The sequence below is a fragment of the Carassius auratus genome, chromosome 2, assembly GCF_003368295.1.
Source record: "Carassius auratus strain Wakin chromosome 2, ASM336829v1, whole genome shotgun sequence".
Lineage (NCBI taxonomy): Eukaryota > Metazoa > Chordata > Actinopteri > Cypriniformes > Cyprinidae > Carassius > Carassius auratus.
The window spans coordinates 7,266,703-7,292,212 of record NC_039244.1 but is presented as its reverse complement, the minus strand read 5'-3'; the positions used below and the strand labels follow the sequence as shown (position 1 = coordinate 7,292,212).

At 40.4% G+C, this 25,510-nt stretch overlaps 1 protein-coding gene across 1 annotated transcript in view; it reads right to left on the bottom strand.

Annotated features, from left to right (window-relative positions):
• LOC113114584 (alpha-N-acetylgalactosaminide alpha-2,6-sialyltransferase 5-like) overlaps nt 1-25,510 on the bottom strand; it is a 64,448-nt gene that overhangs the window by 3,066 nt on the left and 35,872 nt on the right. The window contains exons 3-4 of the mRNA XM_026281466.1: nt 10,420-10,832; nt 4,205-4,312 (exon numbers count right to left, since the gene is read on the bottom strand). Coding sequence (XP_026137251.1) covers nt 4,205-4,312; nt 10,420-10,832 — 521 coding nt within the window. The remainder of the gene's footprint in view (nt 1-4,204; nt 4,313-10,419; nt 10,833-25,510) is intronic.

The following is a 25,510-nucleotide window of genomic DNA, read 5'->3' as shown; positions in this document are numbered from 1 at the left end:
TCCTGACACGTTTCGGTCACGACTGCAGAGGGCGGCCCCTACTTGGGTGGAGCGGCGTACACCGCATTACACGGTTCCCGTCTCGCCTCAGCGCCCTCTGGGGGCCGGTCTGCCAACCCTGCCAGTGTTCCAGGGCGCAGCGGTCCCCAGCGAGCATCATTCTCAGTATTTTCCACCCGTGCGCGTAGCGGAGCTGAGACGCTCGCTGCCCCTGCGGGGGCCTATTACACCAGAGGTCAGTCTCGAGAGACTGATTCCCTTAGTAGATTATTTAGCAGCGTGAAAACTACTGCCAAATGTATCTCAATGGGTCCTGCACACAGTAGAAAAAGGTACCGTATTCAGTTCGGCTCTGTACCGCCGATATTTAACGGGGTCATTCCGACGATGGTCGGCCCCGGGCAGGGTCTGGTTATGGAACAGGAAGTGAAACCCTATTAGAGAAGGAGGCCATCGAGGTGGTCCCTTCTCAAGACAGGGAGTCCAGGTTCTACAGCTGGTATTTCACAGTTCCAAAGAAGGATGGGGGTTGCGTCCGATTATAGACTTGAGGGTCTTAAATCGTTCAGTCATGAGATTGAAGTTCAAAATGCTCACAATCAAGCATGTTGTAGATCAGATCAGGTCCGAGGACTGGTCTGTCACAATATATCTCAAAGATGCATACTTCCACATTTCCATCCTTTCCACCACATGGGAAGTTTCTGAGGTTCGCTTTCGGGGGCAAAGCTTACAATATCGAGTACTTCCCTTCGGCCTTGCACTCTCACCCTGCATTTTCCACAAGATGTGTAGACGCGGCTCTGGTCCCCCTGCACATGCAGGGCATCCACATTCTCAACCACATCGACGACTGGTTGAGTTAAGCTCAGTGAAGAGCAGGTTTGCGGCTCGGCATCGAGGTGTCGTTCTCGCACATATGGGGGAGCTGGGTTTGAGACTGAACGCCAAGAAGAGTGTGCTTTCTCCGGTTCAGAGAACCCACCTATCTAGGCGTAGTATGGATTCGACCGCGATGCAGGCACGATTGTCCCCTGCTCGTATCGAGTCGATCCCATCTCAGTCGAGAGAGTCAAAGAAGGCCAGTCACTCACTGTCAAACAATCTCAGAGATGGGTCTGAATGGCGCTGCCGTCCAACGTGATACCTCTTGGCCTGCTGTACATGAGACCCCTACAGTGGTGGCTCAAGACCAAAGGATTTTCCCCGAGGGGCAATCTACTTTGCACTATCAAGGTCACGCGGCGCTGCCTACGTGCCTTAGACATGTGAAAGAAACCTTGGTTCTTGAAACAGGGCCCGGTGCTGGGAGCTCCTTGTCGCCGTGTAACACTAGCGACGGACGCATCCCTCACCGGCTGGGGTGCAGTCATGAGTGACCACCCTGCCGTGGTCTGCGGAGCGATCATGGCATATCAATTGTCTAGAAATGCCTAGCAGTTTATCGTGCACTGAAGCACTTCCTCCCAGACCTAAGGGGTCACCATGTGTTGGTGCGCACCGACAACACATCGGTGGTCTCTTATATCAACCACCAGGGAGGTCTGCGTTCGTGCCCTTTGTACAAGCTGGCGCACCAGATCCTGGTGTGGTCCCAGAAGCAAAACTCCTCTCATTAAGAGCAGTATATATTCCTGGGAAACAAAATATGGGAGCAGACATACTGTCGAGGGCAGGGGCTGAGGCCCAGGGAATGGAGACTTCACCCAGAAGTAGTGAAGCAGATATGGAGAGTATTTCGCAGGGCTCAAGTAGAACAATGCCCCCTTTGTTCTCTCTAGTTCATCCAGGTCCTCTGGGACTGGACGCCATGGTACAGACTTGGCCGAGGCTTCGTCTGTACGCATTTCCCCTATCCGCTCTGCTCCCGGGAGTTCTGGCTAGAGTACGCCGGGACGGGGTCCATATGTTGTTAGTAGCCCCGTTCTGGCCGGGCCGAGTATGGTTCTCAGATCTAGTCTCGCTCCTCGACGGCTCTCCGTGGGAGATACCGATCAGGACAGACCTACTCTCGCAGGCGCAGGGTACGATAATTCACCCTCGCCCGGAGTTGTGGAAGCTGTGGGTGTGGCCCCTGAGGGGGCGCAACTGTTAGCGAGCCCGGTCCTCTCAACTGAGGTTGTTGAGACCCTTCTCCAATCCAGAGCTCCCTCAACGAGGAAACTGTAACGCCCTGAGGTGGAAACTCTTCACCTCATGGTGCAGAGACCACCAGTTAGACCCCAGCAAACTGCCCGGTTGGTACAGTTCTGGAGTTTTCTACAGGCTAGGCTCTCTGCAGGGTTGACCCACTCCACGTTGAAGGTCTACGTGGCGGCTATTGTGGCCTACCATGCCCTTCTCGATGGCCAGTCTTTTGGAAGACACCCCCTAGTTACACGTTTCCTCCGCGGTGCGCTGAGGCTGAAACCTCCAGTACGGTCCCGTATTCCCCGTGGGACTTGGGTGTGGTGTTAGAGGCTCTTTACAAATCTCCATTCAAGATATCTCAGATAGACATCTGACTCTTAAAACTGCCTTTCTGTTGGCCATTACCTCTCTGAGGAGAGTAGGAGATTTACAGGCCCTCTCAGTGGCCCCTACCTATTTTGATTTTGCACCTGGCATGACCAAAGTGTTCATATACCCTCGAGCGGGATATGTTCCTAAGGTGCCCTCTATCACATCACAACCTGTAGTGCTGCAGGCCTTCTGTCCTCCTCCCTTTCGGGAGCCTGACCAAGAGAAGCTAAATTGTGTGTGTCCAGCTCGAGCGCTGGATGCATACGCCCACAGAGCTGCCCTGTGGAGAAAAATGGACCAATTGCTTGCATGCTGCGGTCCCCCCAAGAGGGGTTTCCCTGCTTCTAAGCAGACTACTAGTCGTTGGATAGTTGAGACTATCAACGCCACTCTGAGCCCTCTGGTCGTCCCCCGCTGTCGGGAGCCAAGGTTCACCCTACATGGGGTATGGCAGCCTCCAAGGCCTTTTCTAGCAGGTGCGTCCATGCTGGACATCTGCAATGCTACGGGGTTTCCACGCCTTCTACTTTGAAAGATTATATGGCTTAGACAAGTCAGTCACTCCAGGCACTTCATTCCCCTCGTCCTAAGCTGTGCTCTTCGGATACACACTAGGCAGGGGTTTGGTAGTCTGGCAGCGTTGGTACTCGTTCCCCAAAGCGTTTCGACGCAGCTCGAGTTCCTGAAGAGGAACGTCTCTAGGTTACGTATGTAACCCTAGTTCCTCGAGGGAACGAGACGCTGCGTCTAGAGGCCATACCCCCGACACCCCAGCTGAAGCCAGCTGTGCGGCTCGTGCCTTTATAGCTTCCTGGTCGCTTACGTCACCTCGTCCGTGACGTCACACTCTTCTATAAGACAGATTAGATATCATATTCAGAGTCGCTCACGCTAAACGCGTTCCCCAAAGCGTTTCGACGCAGCGTCTCGTTCCCTCGAGGAACTAGGGTTACATACGTAACCTAGAGACGTTATTCACTGTCAGTTCATCTGCATTAGTAAATGCTGAAATTAACATTAGCTAAGATTCTTAAAGTAGTATTGTTCATACTTAGTTCATGTTAAATAATGAATCTTATTGTAAAGTGTTACCATTTTATTTTTATTTAAACGTATAGAATCTTTAAATCTGCCTTTCAATGGTTTATAATTATTGGCTAATCATATGTCATATATCAGTAATCAAATAAACAAATTTTTAACAACCTTTTTTGAAAAAATTAAAATACAATTTTAATTAAAATGTCAGAACTACACTAATAATCAATAGTTTGGGGGTCAATAAGACTTTTTCTAAAATAAATACATTTTATATTGTTATATATTATTATTAATTACTATAAATTATTTTTTCACCTTATATTCATCAAATAACCCTGAAAAAAAAAAACAATAATATGGTTTCCATTAAATATTAATTAGCAGATTTGTTTTCAACTGTTACGATAGAAAAGCACCAATTTAAATTGAAATGCATTTTAAAATATGTTCCAATAGAAAACAGTTTTGAATTATAATATTATTTCACAATACGTTTTACAGGTTTTCTGATCAAATAAATTGATTCAAAATATTTCAGACTCCAAACTTCTGAACAGTAGTGTATGTAAAATCCAAAAGAGAAGCTTTTAACTTGTGGTCTCAGACGTTTGGGCGTCACTGTATCCTGACACCTAAAAGCAAGCAGTGAAATCTGACTCACCTACAGAAATCTGGAGGCACCATGCCATACACATTGATTCTGTCACAGAGTTCTAAGGCAATAGTCATTGTGAACCAGCCTGTGCTTAACCACGAGTTAGAGATCCTCCTGAAAAGAGAAACACAGAGAGAGTGGATGTCTGCTGAAAACAATACAATTGAATACCAAACTGTGAGGCGTGCTGTAGTTAATATTCCAGAAGATATTTCTGATAGAAATTCAACACATGCAAGACAAAGATGCTGTTGCGTTTAGAGCGCAGTCCAGCTGTCAGGATCATTTCTACAACTGAACGTTATCATCAACTGCTCATCAGTTCTGCCAACCTGCCATCTGACATGAAAGCCCAGGTGAATCTTTGACAAATAACACATTAATAAAGGAAAACAAACAGCACTGCAAATAATCTCTCACGCATGCGCTAGAATATACAATGGAATTAATCAACATCTGAACTATAACCTCTTGCACAGTAAGGGGTCATTCACACAGAACGTGTTTTTGCATATCTCTGCACTACTTTTCCGTGGTCATTTAGTTATTTCTTCAAATTTCTTCTATTTATTCAAAAGCAACATTTAATGCATGACATGGCATTTTAAAAAAAAAGGTAAATAAAATCAAACTTTAAAAAATGCCTTTATAGACATTGTCTATTATCGATTTTTTTTTCTTTACTTACTTGTGCAGGGTTATTTAAGTATCACTGAGATACTATTATAGATTTCATTAATATTTTGAATTAGTTTTCACTCTCATATTTTCTCTCGTTTTATGTTTAGTTAAAATATTTGAATTTTGTTGTTTCACAGGCTCTACTCTTCAGCACTATTGTTTTAAGATTTACCCTCCTTTAACAGTCAGAAGCAAAGCTTGCTGGGAACTAAAAATCTGCTTTAACTTTTTCTGTGAATGTTTGTATATATGTGTGTACATTTATATGGAAACATGTATGTGCAATGTGTGTGCACAATAAAAGATAAACTATGAATATGAATATTACATGTAATGCTATTTTTGTCTTCATTTCTAAAAAACTTTTATACAGTATATATCAATATATAGTCATAAATGGTCAATGCATATAGCACTAGATTCCCATGTACGGAAATGCATTATGTAATATATCCACTGATCTATTATAAATCATTATATTATATTTTGCATTATATTTTGCAATATATTCCCATATATATTCCCCACAGTGGCTTGGGCCCTAAAGATACAAGATGTATATTATCAATGTGGAAGAACTTATAATTAAGAAAAATCATTATCTGTTATGGATTTGTTTCTGAAATTTCAGCTTGAAGTACAAATAGAGGATGTTTGACTCGTTATTAAAAACTGGTTGGTTCATTTAGAAACCATCCAAGGATAAAGATGCTTTCAATTGAGAGTTAAATAAAATCATAGATACAGAACTCTTTTTGTGCTAGTTTCTTTTAGTGCTTCTTCAGAAGAAATAAATAAATAAAGTATTTTATTAGAGGACAGTGATGTCATAGCATTGAACATAATATTTAGTGTTCAATATCCAGCAAATACTATCCAGTTATCATGGAAACATATTGGTTAGATATATGCTCAGAATCCCTATAAACACGTTCTGACAGGCCATATTCTCCAAAGCAGGACTGTTTAGAAGCCAGTGTGACCAGTTGCAGTAGAAAACAACAGCGTAGGAGAAAACTGAACAGCTAAGTCGTGGAAAAACATAATGCCAGAGAATGGGTTGTGTTTGTGCCGCAGGGATGTCTGTCTCTGCCAGGCCAGAGAGCAAAGACACAGTGTCCCCACTGCCAAGGGTTCCTGCTTGACTATTTACATGACCTGCAATGCACAAATTATAGCACCATCAGTCTGAATCACTTTAAAAGAAGTCTTGGGGTGTAACTGTAAGCACCGTTTCAGAAGGAGAGTGAGGACTGAGGTTCTCAGGGCAATACGATTCTTTAAAAAAGCAATAAGCCATGAGACACTATACGTTATTTTACCGCGGGTAAGGAGTGTCCACTACATGATTAGAGTGGCTTACGGCTTTTATAAAAAAACATCAATATGATAAGACACCACTGTTCAATAAACAGTTTTTTATGTTCAACATTTATTTTAGAATGAATAATTTCCAGAGGAACTAATCAACAAGATATTTATTATATGGCATGTAAATTGATATGTTTGATTAGGTTTGAAGCAAAACTCTGCAGGACACCAGCTCTCCAGGACATAGTTTGGTGACCACTGCCCTAAAAGATCTGTAAAGTTGTAAACCGTATGTCATTTATAACGTTATTTCCGTTAACGGTTCTCGCATGTGTTTTCTTCTGCCAATATAAATGGAACACACTAGAAAAATACTCTGACAGTATTTCCTGCCCTACAACCCCATTACTCAATCTACAGTGCAAAAAAGAGAGCACAGCCAGTGTAGTCTGATTATAGAACGGATGGCGAGCTGGTTCTTTTTAGTGATTAAAAAACAAACAGCTCAAAGTACAGTAGCCTTATTCCCAAACGAATGACTCTAACAACTGCTTGTTTTTAGTGAATTAAAACCATACAGCGCATCCATTTTAGTTTGATTCCCGAATGAATTAACCTTTTGTACCGGTTCTTTGTAATGAATTGCATACATACATTAGTGTGGGAAGTGTGTAATCACTGAACCTTACAAAAGTGTGCAATCGTTTTCGTGTGCTTGCTGTTTTTTTTCTTTTGCTTTCACTTTCAAATGCAATCAAGTTCAGTAGGAAGGGGTGAGAATGAGAAAGGGGGCAAAATATCTTGTTTGAGGGGGAGGCAAGACCCGCGAAAGCCCCTACTGAGGCCGACCCTATCTTTGGTCCTCATGGTCCACTTTCCTGGAGACTTTAGCTTCAAACCTAATCAAACACACCTGAACAAGCTAATCAAGGCCTTCAGAATTACTAGAAAGTTATAGTATGTAGTCAACCAGAATGCCTATTATCGCTGTGGTAAATACAAATCACTCATGTAAAAGTCGTTCACAAAATCACCAACAGGTGGTGCAAAGGGAGGGTTTACACTATAGTAGTAGAAATGTGTAGAAATGTGACATTTTGACTTGTGAATAAAGATAAAAAATAATGAAGAAAAAAAAAAAAATATATATATATATATATATATATATATATATATATAATAAAAATAATATAGTAATATAACATTAAAAGGAAAACTCCACTTAAAAAAATTAAAAAATAAAATAGGCTCATTTTCAAACTCACCTATTAAAAGTTCAGTTAAACTATTGAGTTTTACCGTTATCAAATCCATTCAGCCGATCTCTGGGTCTGGCGGTAGAACTTTTAGCATAGCTTAGCATAGATCATTGAATCTGATTAGATCGTTAGCATCTCGCTCAAATATGACCAAAGAGTTTCTATATTTTAAAACTTCACTCTTCTGTAGTTACATCGTGTACTGAAACAAACGGAAAATCTAAACTTGCGATTTCCTAGGCTGATATGGCTAGGAGTGGAACGCAGGGCCTGAAAATAGTCCCAGCTAGGTAATAAGCCTTTTTTTAGTGGCTGCGTGATATCACTGCAGCTGCTGCACCCATTGTACGGCAGTAAAGTTCCTTGATTATTAAACCGGAATTAGAGTATAGTTCCTAGCCATATTGGCCTAAAAAATCGCAATTTTATATTTTCTGTCGGTCTTAGTACACAATGTAACTACAGAAGAGTCAAGTTTTAAATAGGAAAAGTGTAGAAACGTTTTGGTTATTTTTGAGCGAGATGCTAACGGTCTAATCAGATTCAATGATCTGTGTTAAGTTAAGCTAAAAGTGCTACCGCCAGACCCGGAGATCAGTTGAATGGATTCAAAAACGGTAAAACACAACTGTTTAACTCTAGGGGAGTTTAAAAATTAGCCTATTTAAAAAAAAAAGTGGAGTGTTCCTTTAAATCTCGACTAATCATTCATCATATTAGCTAAATGGTTAATATTGCAGCTATCTGACTACTGTTACAGTGAAATATTACAGTGACAGCAATGTTTGAAATGTGCTTTTTTTACTGTAAACTATAAGCCAGTATTTGAGGTGTGTATATTTATATTGTCACATTAATATCACAAACAAGGATTAAAACTAATAATTCAAATAGCATTCCAGCAGTTTAAATACATAGGCGACTTGCTATCTGTCCTTTTTTACACATCTAATTCAGTATACTAAACAGTCCTGCTCATGACATGGCAAAAAATATAATGTCCATTAATTAAAGAAATTGTTAATAACTTTTTACCATATTCTTCCTTCATTTGAGTTTAAAACATGTGGGCACAGTATTTATTAATTCCTGAAATTTAACTAAAAAAAAAAAAAAAAGAGAAACAAAGAACAGAAAAGAAAAAGACAAAGAAACTTAAATGGTTTACTCATTTGAAACAAAAAAATTATGGAATTTTAACCAAGGGAAAAAAAATTGAGTCATCATGTTTAAACTACAACAAATGATAGATAAGGCTTTTCTTGATCTTGTCATGTGCATGCTGGGTTCAGAGAACTGGCCTGCATTGTCAGTGTACACAATAAAAAGTATTGCTAATGTTCTGCCTGGACATTGTCCATTAATTTTATGGAAATTTTCCATGAATTACAGTAAATTACAGTAATGAGCTCAGCCATAGTAGGTTTTGTGAATTAGCATTTTAGATTTTCAACCTGTATAACATCACTTAGTCATCATTATTTTTTCTAATGCATTCACCCTTTTTCCTACATGACTATGCAAGAGTTGAAACTTCCTTCTAAAAACACTAATTAGCCTACTGATATATGATTTTTTTTGATTAATGCATTTATAGGCAGTAGCGATTATTAGTTGCTGTAGTTTCTTAAAGTTACTTTTGATAGACCAGCTCTTTGAAATTCTGTATGTGAACAAACTTTGGAAAACACTGATCAAACCAATAAAGCAACAGCAGCCATCCTATTCCAGTCCAATTCTGACATCTAACAGTGGCAGGTTTTTGTTGCGAATGGTTGATATGATTCTTCTCAAAGCAATATTTTGTCTTCTCTGCTTTTCATTTTCAACTTTTGGGAATAATACCAATGAAACAGACACAAGATGAAAGAAAGACACACTTTGATGGCTGGAATAAGACTGCTGTGTTCATAAGGGACAGCAGCTAAAAAACCCTCTTGTGACATATTCTAAGCCAGTTCATCAGTAGCAATATTTACATATCTTAATGAGCCTCCAAAGAGTTTTAAGAAGCACCCTGTAAAAATAGTGTTTCTGCGATAAACCCCACATGAAAAGACATTCACTAATGAGATCTTCAGGATGACACATCACCATAACTAGATTAGTGTTTGTTTGAAGTATCAGAATATAACCAGGACCTGTAAGTTTACAGTATTCACTCTTAAAAATAAAAGTTCCAACAGGGATGCCACAGAGAAACAATTTGGTTCCCCAAAGAATCTTTCAGTGAACAGTCCTTAAAATAACATTTTTTTTTTCATAGTGTAAAGAACATAATAATCTGAAGAACTGTTTTCCACTATAAAGAACTTTTTGTGCAATGGAAGGGTTTCTTTGTGTTAAAAATTCATTATGGAACCATTGATGCCGATAGAAAAACTAGATTTTTAAGAGTGCATGACAAATGGGGACAAATGAGTCCATGTTCTGTGGACAAAAATGAATATATTCAACCCCATTTGCTGCATACACACTAAGCTCTTTTTTGCTTTGATTAAGTGGAGATCTTGGCTTAATGTTCAAATCTAGAAACCCACACAAACTGATTTCCCATGTGATCCTGGAGTTGAAAGGGAAAAAGAGATTGGTCTTCTCAGCGAGCAGTAAATGTGAAATAAGAATTGCCTCTCTGTTCTAGTACACGCATCATCTTTCCCTTAAAACACCTTTTTTAAATAAAAATAGGTCACTAAAAATTAGGGCATTTCACATGGATAAAACTGGCACAATGATGAAAACGTCTGGTGTCTCAATAATGTAAATACATGCCTTCAGTTAATCGAATTCTGTAGACCCATTTTAGTTCAGAATTGAGTTTGAAAATATACAGTGAAACATCAAAGTAGTACATCATCGCATAGTTACGCTTATTTCCTGAACCGTATCATTAGAGATACTAAAATGGGCCTCTTATCAAATAATACAATTTTAAATTGGCTCTGTAAAACATAATAATGTGCCCATTACCTGTCTTTGCCAGTCTCTCTCTTGAATAGTTCATCAAACTGAAGCATTTTCTGCCAGGAGATGATATAGACCTTGAGTTTGGGCAGCACTTGGTTCATAATCCGCAGGTTGTTGTAAACCAGTCCTTTCCCGTCATGTCGCATGTAACTGCTGGGTCCCCAGAAGATGAAGACTGTGTCCTGACTGGAGTTAAGGAGTTCATGGCGGCTGCGCAGCACTCTCTGCATGCTGGAATGAGCGATGACCCTCAGGCTTGTGCGGTGACCCACATCCACCCCGTAGCCATGGGCCGTGGGCGCGTCATTCATTCGGATGACACACTCTGCCTGATCGATCTCTTTTCCACGACCTCCACCGGTTAGATGACCCGAGCTGGTGACCAGTGCGCAGCTCCTGCAGTGCATCTTCAGTGGCTGTGGTGAAGAGAGAGGAAAGATGAAATCTATGCAAGTGTAAACCCATAGTCAATATTTCATAGACAGTCTATAATAGATGCAGTGGTCATTTAAATAATGTATACGTGGCACAGCAAATGTAAATACCAGTGTACCAGTTCAAGGCAAAAATGATAAACTTCAATGCCTTATCTGTGTTTCTTTAACTACATTTTTATTGACCTGAGGGTGGAGATTTCATTAGCATTCCCAAGTTCAAGTCAAGTACTGTATTTGACAAGTAAAATTGTCTTGGAAACTTTTTTTTATCAGACTTTCATCAATATATATTATATATATATATATATATATATATATATATATATATATATATATATATATATATATATATATATATATATATATATATATATACATTTTTTTACTTATTTTAAAAAAATGACTTATTTATTGATGTTCTATAAGGACTTTTAATATTAAAATAAAAAATATCTTGTCATACAAATATCATTAACATCTAAAGGTTAATGTATATGACTAAATTAATAATATTTATATTATTTACATTTACATTCCACAAAATACAATGATTCCACAGTTGCTGGGTTATTATTATGATATTTATATTTTTAATTAACCTTTATATTTATATTTTTTCAGTTAAAATTTTAATTCTAGTTTAAATAGTTTTAATTGTATTAATTTAAAATATTTCTATATAGCTTTATTTTCTTTCATAATTAATTTCTAAGTTTTTCATTGAATAGTTACATTTTATTTAGTTTCAGCTTCATTTTACAAAAGATAAATTGGTTTAGTTAACAATAACAACACTTCACCATTGTAGCATTATTTCCAGCATTGCTAACATGCTGAAACATATGAAACATGATACAAAAAGAAAACAGAAAAATTGGGTTTCAGTATATTATGAGCAGAACATAATAATGAACAGAATATTTGTATTGTGTGTCATTTCTAATCAAACTGTAATTCTGTTAAATTACACAATTAATGTATGAAAATGTAATTTCATTGTGTATATTTAATGCATTTCAAATAAAACACATTTAAAAGAATGACATTAAAGTGAGCGTTCAACCAAAAGCAGTGTTGCCAAGTCTGCAGTTTAAAGCAATCTTACAAACCAGAGGCTTTTTTTTATTCACAACATCTTGCTGGTCAGACATAATTGAAGTGGTTGGTAATTCAGGCCTCCTGACCTTGAATAGTTTTAAAATCTGTCCAGCTTCTCCAACACATCTCCACATTCATACCACATATGTATGTCTTTCCATTCTCTACAGCTTTCCATGAATTATTCCAAGCTGACATAAAAGCACCATTGGTATTCTTACAGTGATAAGGGCACAGTCCCTTCAGCCCCATCCTTGGGGGATAAGTGTTTCAGTAATAAATGCACAGCTTCACTTCTCAAGGAAGTGTTGCATTTATGGTGAAATTCCTCTTCCCCATTATCTGTCATGCTCTTTAAATCAATAATATGCAAAGAGCGATGCCAGCATTACATAATTTGTCCTGGATGAAGGCATTTGCTGTGTGGGACATAATAATAACAAATGGCGTCATGTATTCTGCAGGCAGCGCTGCGGCATTTGCATGTATCTCCTCTTGGCGTTCATTGCTTTCTCTGTAATGAAACTCAGCCATAGGTCAAAGAAGACACAGGTTGCTCCACTGACATAATGTTTAATGAAGCCGGAAGCATTTGAAATCTTCCACATAAGCTTCCTGTTACACCCCAAATCTTTTGTTTTATTGCTGAAAAAGGTCCTGATATAGTACATATCTGCACGGTAGACTCTTGAGGTCTGTTTTATCCAGATGTGGCATTATTGAGGGTTAAACGAATAGAGCAGTTATTGCCCAATAACTCTTAACATGAGGGCATTTAAATCTACCCTGGGACAGTCATTATTTAACTCAAATCCATGCGATTTTGAAGTACAAAAACTTGATCCAAACCACACTTGATCCATTCACATGTGGCTTGCTGTGTCCACAGACACAAATTTGTTTATGTGACTGTAGACAGGTTTCTATCTTTTTGGATTTTTTGCAGAAACGGGGTACTTACTAATGCCCATCAGCATTGCCAAGGGTATGGACTGCCAACCCCAGTTCCCTATCTGTCGGTCACTACGAGTTATGTCGAACGACATATGGGGTCTCACTTGGTAGGCCAACCATCTCTGAGTTTAAGAGAAAATGCCAATGAAAATTGGCTAGTGGATTTAACATACCTGAGCCACTCCCCGTGCCAGCGGATATAAAGGGTGACAGGTGCATCCACTCATTAGATTTTTGCTTCGGAGCCGAGTAGTTGTATGAAAGCTGTTATACTCCACAAAGCCATTCATCTGCTGTGTGTCGGGAAGCTGTTCTGGTTGGAGGTACGGCGCAAACAGCGGTGTCCCTTTCAGCGATTCCCCTGGGCGCTTCAACTAAGAGAGCAGATTTCCTAAAAGAGCAAATCACGGATGATTCACGTCTTTTTAAAGATGCCGTTTCATCCGTGTCCTTCTGGATGAGGTCATTTCCTGTTCTTCCATGTTTGGGCATTCAGCACACTGAAGACGCGTTCGTGGATGGTTCATGCACGCACTGCGTGTGTGCCATGACAATGATGCGATCATGTCTCTCCTTTCTTAACGGGAAAGGAGCAGACCCCTCTGTCACTACCCATTCCGGTTTCTCTGCCATGAGCAGAGGACCGCTGGCTAGTGCTCGAGGAGATTTGAAGGTGACAGTCAGAGCTTCAATGCCGGGCCACGCCCCACGGACTTCTTATCCCGGATGTGCATGGGAAAGTAGTGTAGTTGTGGATGGCCCCTTTTATGGCCGGAAGCAGCTCGTTTCGTTCCTCCGTCCTCACTACCTTCGATGGGGGGCAGCTAGGGGTGCATCGACATTCCCCAGCAGGAGAGTGGGATTGCGGTGCACTTGTGTCCGCCACTGGGAGGAATAGTCCATGCATCTCACCCAAGACCTGTATGCTGTCGGGCGCTCTCGCTACCAAGGCTTACAGTGCTGCGGCCCAAGCTGCCTCTGCCCTGCATGCCATAGCTATCCTGCAAACTCACCAAGCCAATGCAGTCCCTCTGGAAGGCGATGTCCACTCTGGTTGTCCAGTAGTGCAGTTTCTGGTTCAGCCTGGTTGGTATGAGAGATGTTGACAAAGTGTACTTTCTCGATGCTCCCATCTCCCAGGCTGTCCTGTGTGGCAACGCTGTCAGGGGCTGTGCCCAGCAGCTCCTGACAGAACAACAGCAGACTGAGGCCATACAGCACATCTCGCCCCGACGTGATCCTCCGGTTGCCACCATTCCATTGCGGGCAGTGCCTCAGCCTGTTTGTAGCCGTGGGCGCCCCCCGCATCCTCCAAACCAGCTCCACCCCGTGCTGAGAGTTCTTCGAGGCCGTCGTGTTGAGCCCGGCGCAGGAGAGCGGTGCCCCCCGTGTCACTCCAGGCTGCGAAATCCTATAGGAAGACGACTAAGCGGCCCTGACACAGGCAACTCAGAGATGTGGGAGATTGCTGTCCTGCTGGCGAAGGATGCAATCGAGCCGGTCCCTCCAGCCGAGATGAGGACAGGCTTTTACAGCCCTTACTTCATCATACCCAAGAAAATCGGTTGCCTTCGACCTATCCTAGATCTGCGAGTCTTGAATCGGGCCCTGCAAGATATTGACGCAGAAATGCATTATCAAATGCATTCAGTCCTAGGACTGGTTTGCAGCGATCGGCCTGAAAGAAGCGTACTTCATGAATTGATCCTCCCTCACCAAAGACCTTCTGCGGTTTGCATTCACATTTGACATCAAATTAAAGGGTGATCGTGCCTTTTCTGTGGCTGGGCACAAGCTTTGGAATGCTCTTCCTTATCATGTGAGGTTTGCTCCTTCATTGGACATATTTAAATCTACTCTGAAAACACATTTTTATTCTTTAGCTTTTGGAAATTTGTAATTGTTGTTTCTTATACTGTAGTCCTGCTATGCACTATGTACAGCACTTTGGATCAATTTTTATTGTGTTATATGTGCTTTATAAATAAATGTTTTTGTTGTTGTTGTTGTTGTCCAGCATGGCAGTCTAAGGTCCTCCCCTTCGGGCTCTCCCTGTCCCTGTCCCTGTCCCCCCGTGTCTTCACAAAGGTCGCGGAGGGCACCCTTGCCCCACTCTGGGAAGTGGGCATCAGGATCCTCAACTATCTAGAACACTGGCTCATTATGGGTTGGTCCTGAGAGGAGTTGTGCGATCACAGGGACTTTGTGCTCCGGCACCTTAGTCAGTTGGGGCTTCAGGTCAACCGAGAGAAGAGCAAGATCTCCCCGGTGCAGAGAATCTCTTATCTTGGTATGAAGTTAGACTCTCTGAGTATGACAGCATGGCTCACCAGCGAGCATGCCCAGTCAGTGCTGAACTGCCTGAGTTCCTTCAGAGGCAGGACAGTGGTACCACTGAAACACTTTCAGAGGCTCCTGGGGCATATGGCATACGCAGCCGCAGTCACGCCGCTCTGGTTTCTCCATATGAGGCCACTTCAGCACTGGTTGCACTCCTAAGGCCCTAGATGGGCATGGCACCGTGGTACACATCGTTTCACCATCACACCTCTACGAGGCAGGCCTATGCTCTGAAGTGGAGTCTGTTCACAAATTGGTGTTCTTCTCACCGAGAAGACCCCCGGAGATGCTCGGTCAGAGTCGTGCTTTCCTTCCTGCAAGAAAGGTTGGAGCATCGGCTGTAATCTTCAACCTGGAAGTGTATGTGGCTGCCATTGCAGCCCATCCCGATGCAGTGGACGGTCGGTCCCTGGGGAGGCATGGCCTGATCGTTAGGTTCCTGAGGGGTGCCAGAAGGATAAATCCTTCTAGAACACCCCTGGTTCCCTCCTGGGACCTTTCTATTGTTTTGTCGGGACTTCAGAGGAGTGCCTTTGAGCCGCTGGATTCAGTCGAGCTTAAGTTCCTGTCTCTCAAGACAGCGCTCCTGGTTGCGCTTACTTCCATCAGAGGGTCAGGGACCTCCAAGCATTTTCGGTAAGTGAAGAGTGCCTTGTGTTTGGGCCAGCCTACTCTCACGTTGTCCTGAGCCCCCGGCCTGGATACATGCCCAAGGTTCCCAGCACTCCCTTCCGAGACCATGTGGTGAACCTGCAAGCGCTGCCCCTGGAGGAGGCAGATCCAGCCTTGGCGTTGCTGTGTCCCGTAAGAGCTCTTTGCATATACGTGGACCGCACGTAGACGGGCAGCTCCTGGTCTGCTTTGGAGGTCAGCAGAAGGGGAAGGCTGTTTCCAAGCAGATGTTGGCCCACTGGATAGTGGATGCCATCGCCTTGGCGTACTGTTCCCAAGGTGAGCCAGGCACCCTGGGGGTGAGGGCCCACTTGCAGGATTCCCTTGACAGACCCGTTCTGTCAGTCTCTTCTGGCAGCTGTTCCATCCCTACTCTAAGGTAGGACCTGCCTCAGAGAACCTTTCCATATGTAGTACTGCCCCCTGGGTCAGTCCATATCAGTATCTCCACATGTCACCTCCCTACGGGTAGGATGTGGTCTCTGTAGTGGCCTGTTCCTAGGCTCGCTTCCCCATTGTCTTGCCAAGCTGAAAGACCAAATAGGGAAGAATTGAAGCAATCTTTCACCGACGGTTGAAATCCCTTCCTCCAACTTTGTGTGGGCGGAACAGCAGTGTGTCCTTCTCCAGCAGCGATGTACTCACTCTTTGGCCCCTTGGTACCAAGGTCAGTAAATTTGTGCTGGGGCTTTGGAAAGGTTACGACCTTAAGCGTATCTTACGGACAGTTGCAGCTCCACAGGGTTGTGACGGTGTTGGTGTTGTGGCGTTTTCCATAGGACCCAATATGTCGTTCGACATAACTCATAGTGACCAACAGATAGGGAACCTCTCGGTTATGTACGTAACCCTCGTACCCTGATGGAGGGAACGGAGACGTTATGTCCCCATGCCACAAACTTGAACCGGTTGCTGTTGCCAGGACACATTCTCGGCTCCTCAGCGTAAAACCTAATGAGTGGATGCACCTTTCGCCCTTTATACCCATTGGCACTGGGAGTGGCTCAGTTATGTTAAATCCACCTGCCAATTTTCATTGCCATTTTCTCTTAAACTCAGAGATGATTGGCCTCCCAAGTGAGACCCCATATGCCGTTCGACTTAATTTCTCTGTTCCCTCCATCAGGGAACGAGGGTTACGTACGTAACCGAGACGATCTCCAGAGTCCTCTGTTCTTGGGGATTCTTTCTAACTGGTTCCAGGTGTCTCCCATCTTGACGATGTCAGCACCAAGGCCATGTCATCAAGAGTTTCTCCCTTCCAATGATCATCTTAGTTGTCCTCCAGGTTTAACCCTTTCGAGTCGATTAACGCATATATGTGTTTTGAGTCATTTTCTCCTGATAACCCCGAAAAGAACTTAAATTACACTCTCAGTTTTAATCGTACAGATAAGAGCAATACATCAATCGAATCTGTAAAGGGTCTAGTTTTTTTGGATACAGACATAATAACAAAAAACCTTTGTGTCTACAGTCTTTGTCTCCGCTGATCGTCATGTACAAACATTTCATTAAAATGAACTGTAACTCCGTGAATACTCAACGAAGAGACATGAGAGAGATATCTATAGAAAGCCTGGAATGTCTACTTTTAAACTAAACAAGTGCTGCCGAAAACAAATATTCTGAGATAAAGTAATCCATATGAAAACAACGCAATGTCTGTTTTTCATATCTCCCTTCATTATATTTAATGTGACCACGCCCCCGTGCTGAACGCGCTATTCATATTCAAACTGAAGCGCGCGGCTTGAATACGCCCACACAGAAGAAAAGGCAGCGAGACTGTTCTTCAAGTTTTTATTTTATTTTACTGTTTGCTTCGCGATGAGAGGACTAAGACATAATTCACCCCAAAAAGATGTGATGTGGTTGAGGATTTGAGAAATGGATTTCCTCAGAAAAAAGAATGAAGCACTTTATTTAGCAGAGATCATAAACATGAGTAAGTCTCTTTTTATTTATTTGTACTAGTTTTCACATAAAGTGTAAAACATTTTACTAGTTAGACTTTTTCCAAATACTTTTTCCAAACTATAATTCCTGACTAAATGTATAATCAAGTGAAACATTATGAAGTTTCAATAACAATATACAATACTATACCATTCAAAAGCTTGATGTAAATAATATAAATGTGACAAATAGAGATAACTCTAACAAATGTAAAAACAATGCAGTTCTTTCGATTTATTCCCCCTAAAAAAACCTGAAAAATATTATCAGCTCTTTTCAACATTAATAATAATAATAATAATGATGATGATAATAAATGGGGTTTATTTGGTAGAAAATAATATTGTTAAAAGGATTTCTGAAGGATTGTGTGACTGAAGGATGCCAAAAAAATTGTTTGAAAGTCAGCTTTGATTGTTCCTAATAAACTGTTTAACTGCTCCCCCAAGTGGATATTAAATTATGTTGTGGGATAATTAAATATATTCTTAATAAACTACAAACATAAAATTATATACTTTTATTTTGTTCTCACATTCTTTCTTGTAAGTCCTCCCTCACAGTGGCACAGTTGAATGAGAGGCTCATTATGCAGCTCATTATGCAGGCCTTTGTCTTCTCAGGTGTAAATCACAATGATATTCATGGTAGTTGACGCCTACTCGCATATGACTTTTACCAACAAAAAGTGTTTTAGAAAATTTAAATCAATATATTGTTTTCTGTGAGTGAGTAAACAAGATAATTTTTACATCATTCAGAAAGAAAAATTCTAGGCTACAAGCTCCAGTTCTCAACTTTTCCGGCAACCAATTTTATGTATGTGTTTTATTGCCTTATTCAAGTGATTTAACATTTTTAGTTTTTCACTAACGATGCATAACATTTTTTTTCTCAAAAATACAATCATGTACATGCATGCATTTCACATATTATTATAGCCCAGTTTGTGCTGATTACAGTGATATTAGACTTTACCCATTTAGATATTTATAATGATTTTATAAATGTCAGGGCATGACAAAACTTCTCAAAGCCCCAAAAATACCCTTAGACTCCAGAGGGTTAAGCTCCATACAGCAAAACTGACTTTTTACAGCAAAACTGACACTGACTTTATGTTGGATTTGAATTTTGTGGATCTTTGTTGGCAAGGACAGGTCTCTGGAGCTCCAGATATTCTGGAGCTGAATGAAGGCTGCTCTTGTTTTGCCAATTCTTGCCTTGACATCTGTGTCTGTACCACCCTTTTGGTTAAAGATGCTGCCCAGGTAGATGAAGGACTAGTCTTCATCCAGGGGACTTCCATTCAGTATGAGTGGATCCTTGCTTGTGGATTTTATCTTGAGGATCTTGGTCTTGAAAAGAAAAGGTGTAGCGCATCAAAATGTTTAAAGATGTAACCGAGGTTCAACACAATCTTTTTTCACTTAACTTTAGTGCATTACTTAAAATTTAGCAAAACTACTTTGGAAAAACTGAATGAAAACAGGCTTGATACCGTATATTTCTCAACTTTTTTCCCTTTTTTTTCGAGCATGTCACATTCACTATGTAGTATATAGTAAACGAGTCAGCAGTTTTGGAAAGAGTATACGCATGAATGCGTGATACAGTACATCTCTGTCATCTGTTGTCTTACATGGCTCATGGCTTTCCATCCTTTCTTTCTACAATGACAGCTACTCAAAATTTTATGATAAACTCTCCTGGCATGGTGCTGACGCTTCTATCATTACTGAAGTAACCATTGTAAACACACCGGATACTGATTACAATGGCTGAACAAACAGATCATTTTTCATCACTTGAAAAATGACAAAGTCCACACAGTCAATCATAAAGATTGATTTGAAAACCAAATCAGATTTGTTTAGATTGTGAACCTCAGTATCCTGAGTTTTTTATGCAGTGCTTGAGCTTTTACTACACTGTGAATTACATATTGCAGAGAGAGCCAGACTCTCTCCATCAAAAGGAAATGTCACTGAGAAATGACACCATCAGATTAATGGACACCTGAGAAACAGATGACAGGATTAATCTTACAAAATGACACATGAACACTATCCTGGCATGACGTGTTGAGAATTGAAGCATTTTGTGTAATTCTACGAAAGGTCAGCTAAGATTATATTTACCGAGTGCCACTCTGTGAAGGTTCAAAATAAATGATTAAATGAATGAATATTTAAAAAAGCTAATTTAGCATGTTTCAAATGTAATCTACAAAACATGGATGTTTTTTTTTTTTTTTTTTTTTTTTCATTTGATTTAATTAGGGATGCATTAAAATAAATTCTGGCAAGTTGACAATAATTATTTTTATGTTATTTCCAATATAAAAATGTCCCTACCCTCTTGATGGAGGCCAAAGCAAGCAGGAGCAAAGTTTTAATTGACAAAAACTTTAGCTCGACTGTCTGCAAAGGCTCAAATGAGCACTAGAGTCAGGATTTAACCTTCTCGTCCCCCTAAGGAACCTGATCATCAGGTCATGCTTTCCTAGCGACTTCCCGTCATGGTTAGCAGCAATCACAGAGACACAGACTTTGAGGGTGGAGGGCGACAGCCTTCGCTCCAACCCTTGTTGCAAGAAGGATCTTCTCTGTGAGAAAAGCTCCACTTGACAAACAAGTTCCACTTCAAGGCATAAGCGTGTCTCGTAGACAGTACTCTGGCTGAAATGATGGTGTCAACTACCTCTTGGGGTAGATCACCTAGAACCTCCGCATCACATCCAGCCGATGTCAGGTTTCCAGAGGTCTGGACGAGGGTGCCACAAGGTGCCAGTTTTTGTGTACCGCCAACCATGAAGTCAGTGGTGGGGAAAAAAGAAACAAAAGATTCTCCGCCCAGTCCTCTGGGGGAGGGATTGGTGTGTTCAACATTTCTTGAAGATCAGGTCTCTCCATCTCAGGGCCTCTTGCTCTTAGCCTTGCCGCCAGGTTTGGCAGGGTGGCTTCCCTGTGACCCTCTTTGCTGTTGGCTTCTGCGTATTATTTAAAAAAAAAAAAATTCTTCTCCTCCGTGGATCAGCCTTCTAGCTAGTTTAAAATGTTTTTGTTTTTACTCGTCCAACCGGACAAATAACCTGAATAAAATATAGCATATATGTGACTAAATTAAAATAATGTTAACGATAATAAAAAAATATAAATAAATAAGCAGCAAAGCATCGAAACGTGAGAATGGTTTTTATAATTTTATTAGCCTACATTCAGTTTATTATTTATGCATTTGTAAAAATCTGCCATTGTTAAGGTAACATATGCAGATTTGAGTATGTAAAAGCTGATAGAACAATGATCAAAATTTAGCTTTTACTTTGTTTTAAAAATTAAACAATTTATGTTATATTATATGTTTTACCTACTTTTTGTATGTTGTGTGTGTGTGTGTGTGTGTGTGTGTGTGTATATATATATATATATATATATATATATATATATATATATATATATATATATATATATATATATATATATATATATATATATATATATATATAAATAAAAACAAAATAATAATTTAGAAAGGCCTCATCTTTTAATTTTGCCTGGGGTCCCCAATTCATCTTGGTTCACCTCTGGTGACCATCACCTGGCACCAGGTAATGACCGCATCCAGAAACATACGGATGGAAAAGCATCTTTGAAAAGACGCATCTTCATTCCACCCATGAATGCTCTTTTAGAACAGCTCTTTTAGTGTGCTGAAGTGCACAGGGAGATGGCCGTCTGCAGCACAAACAGGGGGTAGTGCAGCCTGATGTGTGCAACCCACTTGACATGGGAAGAACCACTACCACTGAAGCTTCGTACCACCAGCACGAGAGCTTCCTAAGAGTGTGCTTGTAATCAAACTCGTACATTCACTGAAGCAGAAGATCAGGATCAGAACCATAACACCAACTGGCACCATAGAAAAAAGCTGAACATCCGCTGCCCCAGCTGCCTACTTATACTCACTCTGTGATCAGTGACAGCTGGATGCAATAATTGCATGCCACTGTGCATTGGCTCATTTAGTTTACACTGGAAGTAGATTGGTCTCTCTATGCGATATCCCAATTTCATCGGTCATCCGATGTGACGTTGAGAGTGACCGACTGAAAGGGAACTGATATATTGTTAATCCTTTTTCTTTAAAGGTGCCATAGAATGCAAAAATCACTTTTATAAGGTGTTTTAACACCGTTGTGTGGCCGCAATGTGTGAAAAAACCATCCTATAATGGTAAAAATCCACCCACTCATTGCTTTATAATCCCAATAATTAATAAACAGTCTCTCCACACTAGCAGTTCCAGGTTTCTCACTACTATGACGACATAGTCAGTGAAAGTCCCGCCCATTTGTGATGCTCTCTGCCCTTTTAGCATATACACAGCCCTGAGTGAGAAGCTGCGGTCCACCATTACTGTTCTCTTGCTGTAGCTGCTGAAGGTACAATGTCAGCGTCAAAGAGTCATTAAAAGTGTTGTGTGTTGGGATGCACCAATGAGTCTCCATAGACCACTGAGGACCCGGTGGTTAACTTTCATTTTCGAAGGAAATGTTCCAGGAATAAAAACAGAAAAGTCCTATACATTTGTGGTAACATTTTACACCGGACTGCCTCACAAACGAGGGTCAGTTCAGCGCTTGAGTTGTGCAAAGATTGCTTCTGAAAGAGGGATCGATACCAACTCTTCATGCACAAACATCCAGACTACAGACAAAGTAAGCATCACGCATCATATTTTGTTTTCCAAAAGAGCTTAGTGGCTCTCTCTAATGGTGCTAAAGCTAACATTGTCTCTGCCTGTTTTCACTAATGCTCCCTTCATGTGCTACCAGAATGCTTGTAAATAGGAATGTGGTCATTAAAAATTGCATTTGGAAGCAAAGTGAAGTAAGTAACACAGTCACCACTAGTTAAACCGGTATGCCCACGAGCATGAGCTCTTGAAGCTCCAGTCGCTCTACACTTGTCTGAAAAGGGAGGCGGGAGTAGCAACTCATTTTCATTTAAAGGGGTCAAACACAAATAACAGCGCATTTTGTCTCATATCCTAAAAGTGGCAATTTGTTTGATGAATGTGTTTGATGAATTGTACATAATAAGACTAGAAAAATACTAATTAAGTAGGGTCAATTTTGATTTCATGTTTATTTTAGCACCCCAACAATAGAAGATCTAAGATGGTCTGCCCCAGGCTTCTTTTCAGCAAACTTCCTTTGTTCAGAAACAGATCTGAATTGAAAATCCATGAGGTTTAGTTGGCCCTCCAAGGAACTCGGGGAAGACAATTAGGAATGAAGGCAAAAAGATAGTGAGGGAGGGAGTGATTAGTCTCAGTGTACATGCTGCAGGCAAATCTCGAATTAAAAAATAGATATCTCTTTCAAATCAGTGAAGACAGAGGAAATAAAAGTGCATTTGCATTGTGGGAGGAAGTGGCTCTGGGGCATTGTCGATTAAAGGCCCTGCCGAGATTGCTGACTCTATGCAAAATTGCTCTGCTGACCTGAATGGCCTGCGGTCCACATGATATACAGAGCTAACAAAGGAGATGCAATGGGGTGCACCAGCCATAACAAAGCAGGCAGCAATTAGCCAAATCCCATCGGCGGCTCATCATCACCCTGCTGATGGTCCAAGTTGCATGTTTCTGCATGCTCTTAATTAGATAAAAGCTTTTATTTTTTGCCAAATATTCTAAAAAAAAGAAGTTTATAACCAATTATTATAAGCTTCCAATAATAGCACAGAGGCCAGATGAGGAGAAAGAGAGGAGGAAACAGGAGTTTTATTATTATTTATTATTTATTTATTTACTTTAAAAAAGATCCAAATAGCTGTAGATGAAGGTACCTGTCTTTTTCCTAAAAATAAAATGTACTGAAGTGTCTGGTGATGTTCTTGTCTGTGATGGTTTATATCAAACAAGTCAAGTCATCACTGCTCATAATGGAACAGCACAGAACATTAATCTCTGAATGACCGTTCTGGCTGGGAGACTTTCTGACAAAGTTGTTTTTTGTTTCTGAAAAACTGGATATTATTATTGTCTACTAAATACGGCTGTTGTCAAAGGGCATTATGCCTCAATCTGCACTGTGTTTTTGTCAACCCAGGCTCATAGGCAAACCATGGCTGTGGCAACATTTCTGCAAAATGTTAATACATTGATTGTTAAAACTTAAAACGCAAAACCTCCAAAGTGAAATGTCTAGAGAGTGGTTCTAAAAGCATGTTCAGATTTATCTGTAAAAGATGAATGTTATTATGGCAAAGTTTTGTGCTGTACCAGGTGAAATACCAAGCAAGTTTACTATGGCACAAAATCAGTACAAATGGATATGACTGTGCAGTGGTGGACAGTAACGGAGTAGCTTTATTTTGTTACTGTACTTAAGTACATTTTTCAAGTATCTGTACTTTACTGGATATATTTTATTTTGAGTCACTTTTACTTTTACTTCACTGCATTCCAAAGCATAAGATCATACTTTTTACTTCATTCATAAAACATATCGTTACTCCTTATAATATATCAAATGCTCCGACACGCAGAAGCGGTTTATGATTCATTGAACGTCTTTTCAATTAACCTTTTGAATCAGTTCGCAAATCGCACCAAACGTTTCATTTACGAATTAGAATGATCTGATTGCAGCTGTTCTAGAGTGGACAACTCATTGATTTAAATGAACCATTTAGTGCGAGTCTCCATTCAGAACCGGGAGATCTTGTGCTGTTAAAAGTAAGCTGTTAAAAGTAAGTTATTAATGTCAAAATTTAGGATTAATTATTGTAACTGAAAAATCATAATTAGGTCAAAACTAAATCTGCTATAAATAGTGATATATTTAAGCCCACTGAAATGCTTGAATGCAGACGATGCAGACACATCAATCAGTGTCTCTTATGTTTTAGGTAAAAAAAATAAATAAAAAAAAATAACACACATTAAATAAAATAACTCATGCACGTTCAAATTCCCCGCTGTAATGTTAAAAGTTTTATGAAAAATGCTACGCATGCCCTCTGTGACATCTGTTTTTATATTGTTTATCAACAGTATACATTTTATATTGTTTTCATTAACTAGCAGAGTAGACAGATATGAATGTTTATTCATAACTATACTGGAAATAAGTAAATATTCTTAGCTGATGCTAACAAGCTTGCTGGTGCTAAGTTGAGGTCATTTGTTTTTTTTTTAAATTAAGTCCAAATATTTTTATTCAACCACCTATGTAGATTACATCATACATGGTAACATGGTAACTACAGTAATTATCAAAGTGGAAAGTGATGCCCTGTGGGGTCATTTGGCCAGGGTGGTTTTACAGGGTGGTTGAAATGTGAAATAATTTGACAATGGATTAAAAAGTAAATATGTAAAAGAAACATGTTTATACTTAAGATGACAGTATTTTTCACAAATAAACATATATTTAATAAAAATATAATAAAAAGGAAGTAAACGCTGTAATCAACAGGGCACTGGGTTGACCACTAGTCAACTCTGTTTTCTCTCAGTTACATTGCAAGTGTAAGGGTTCACTTGGAACATTACTCTCGTCAACATAGTCCATATCAACAACAAAAATTTATCTTGACTCTATATAGTGGTTGTTTTGG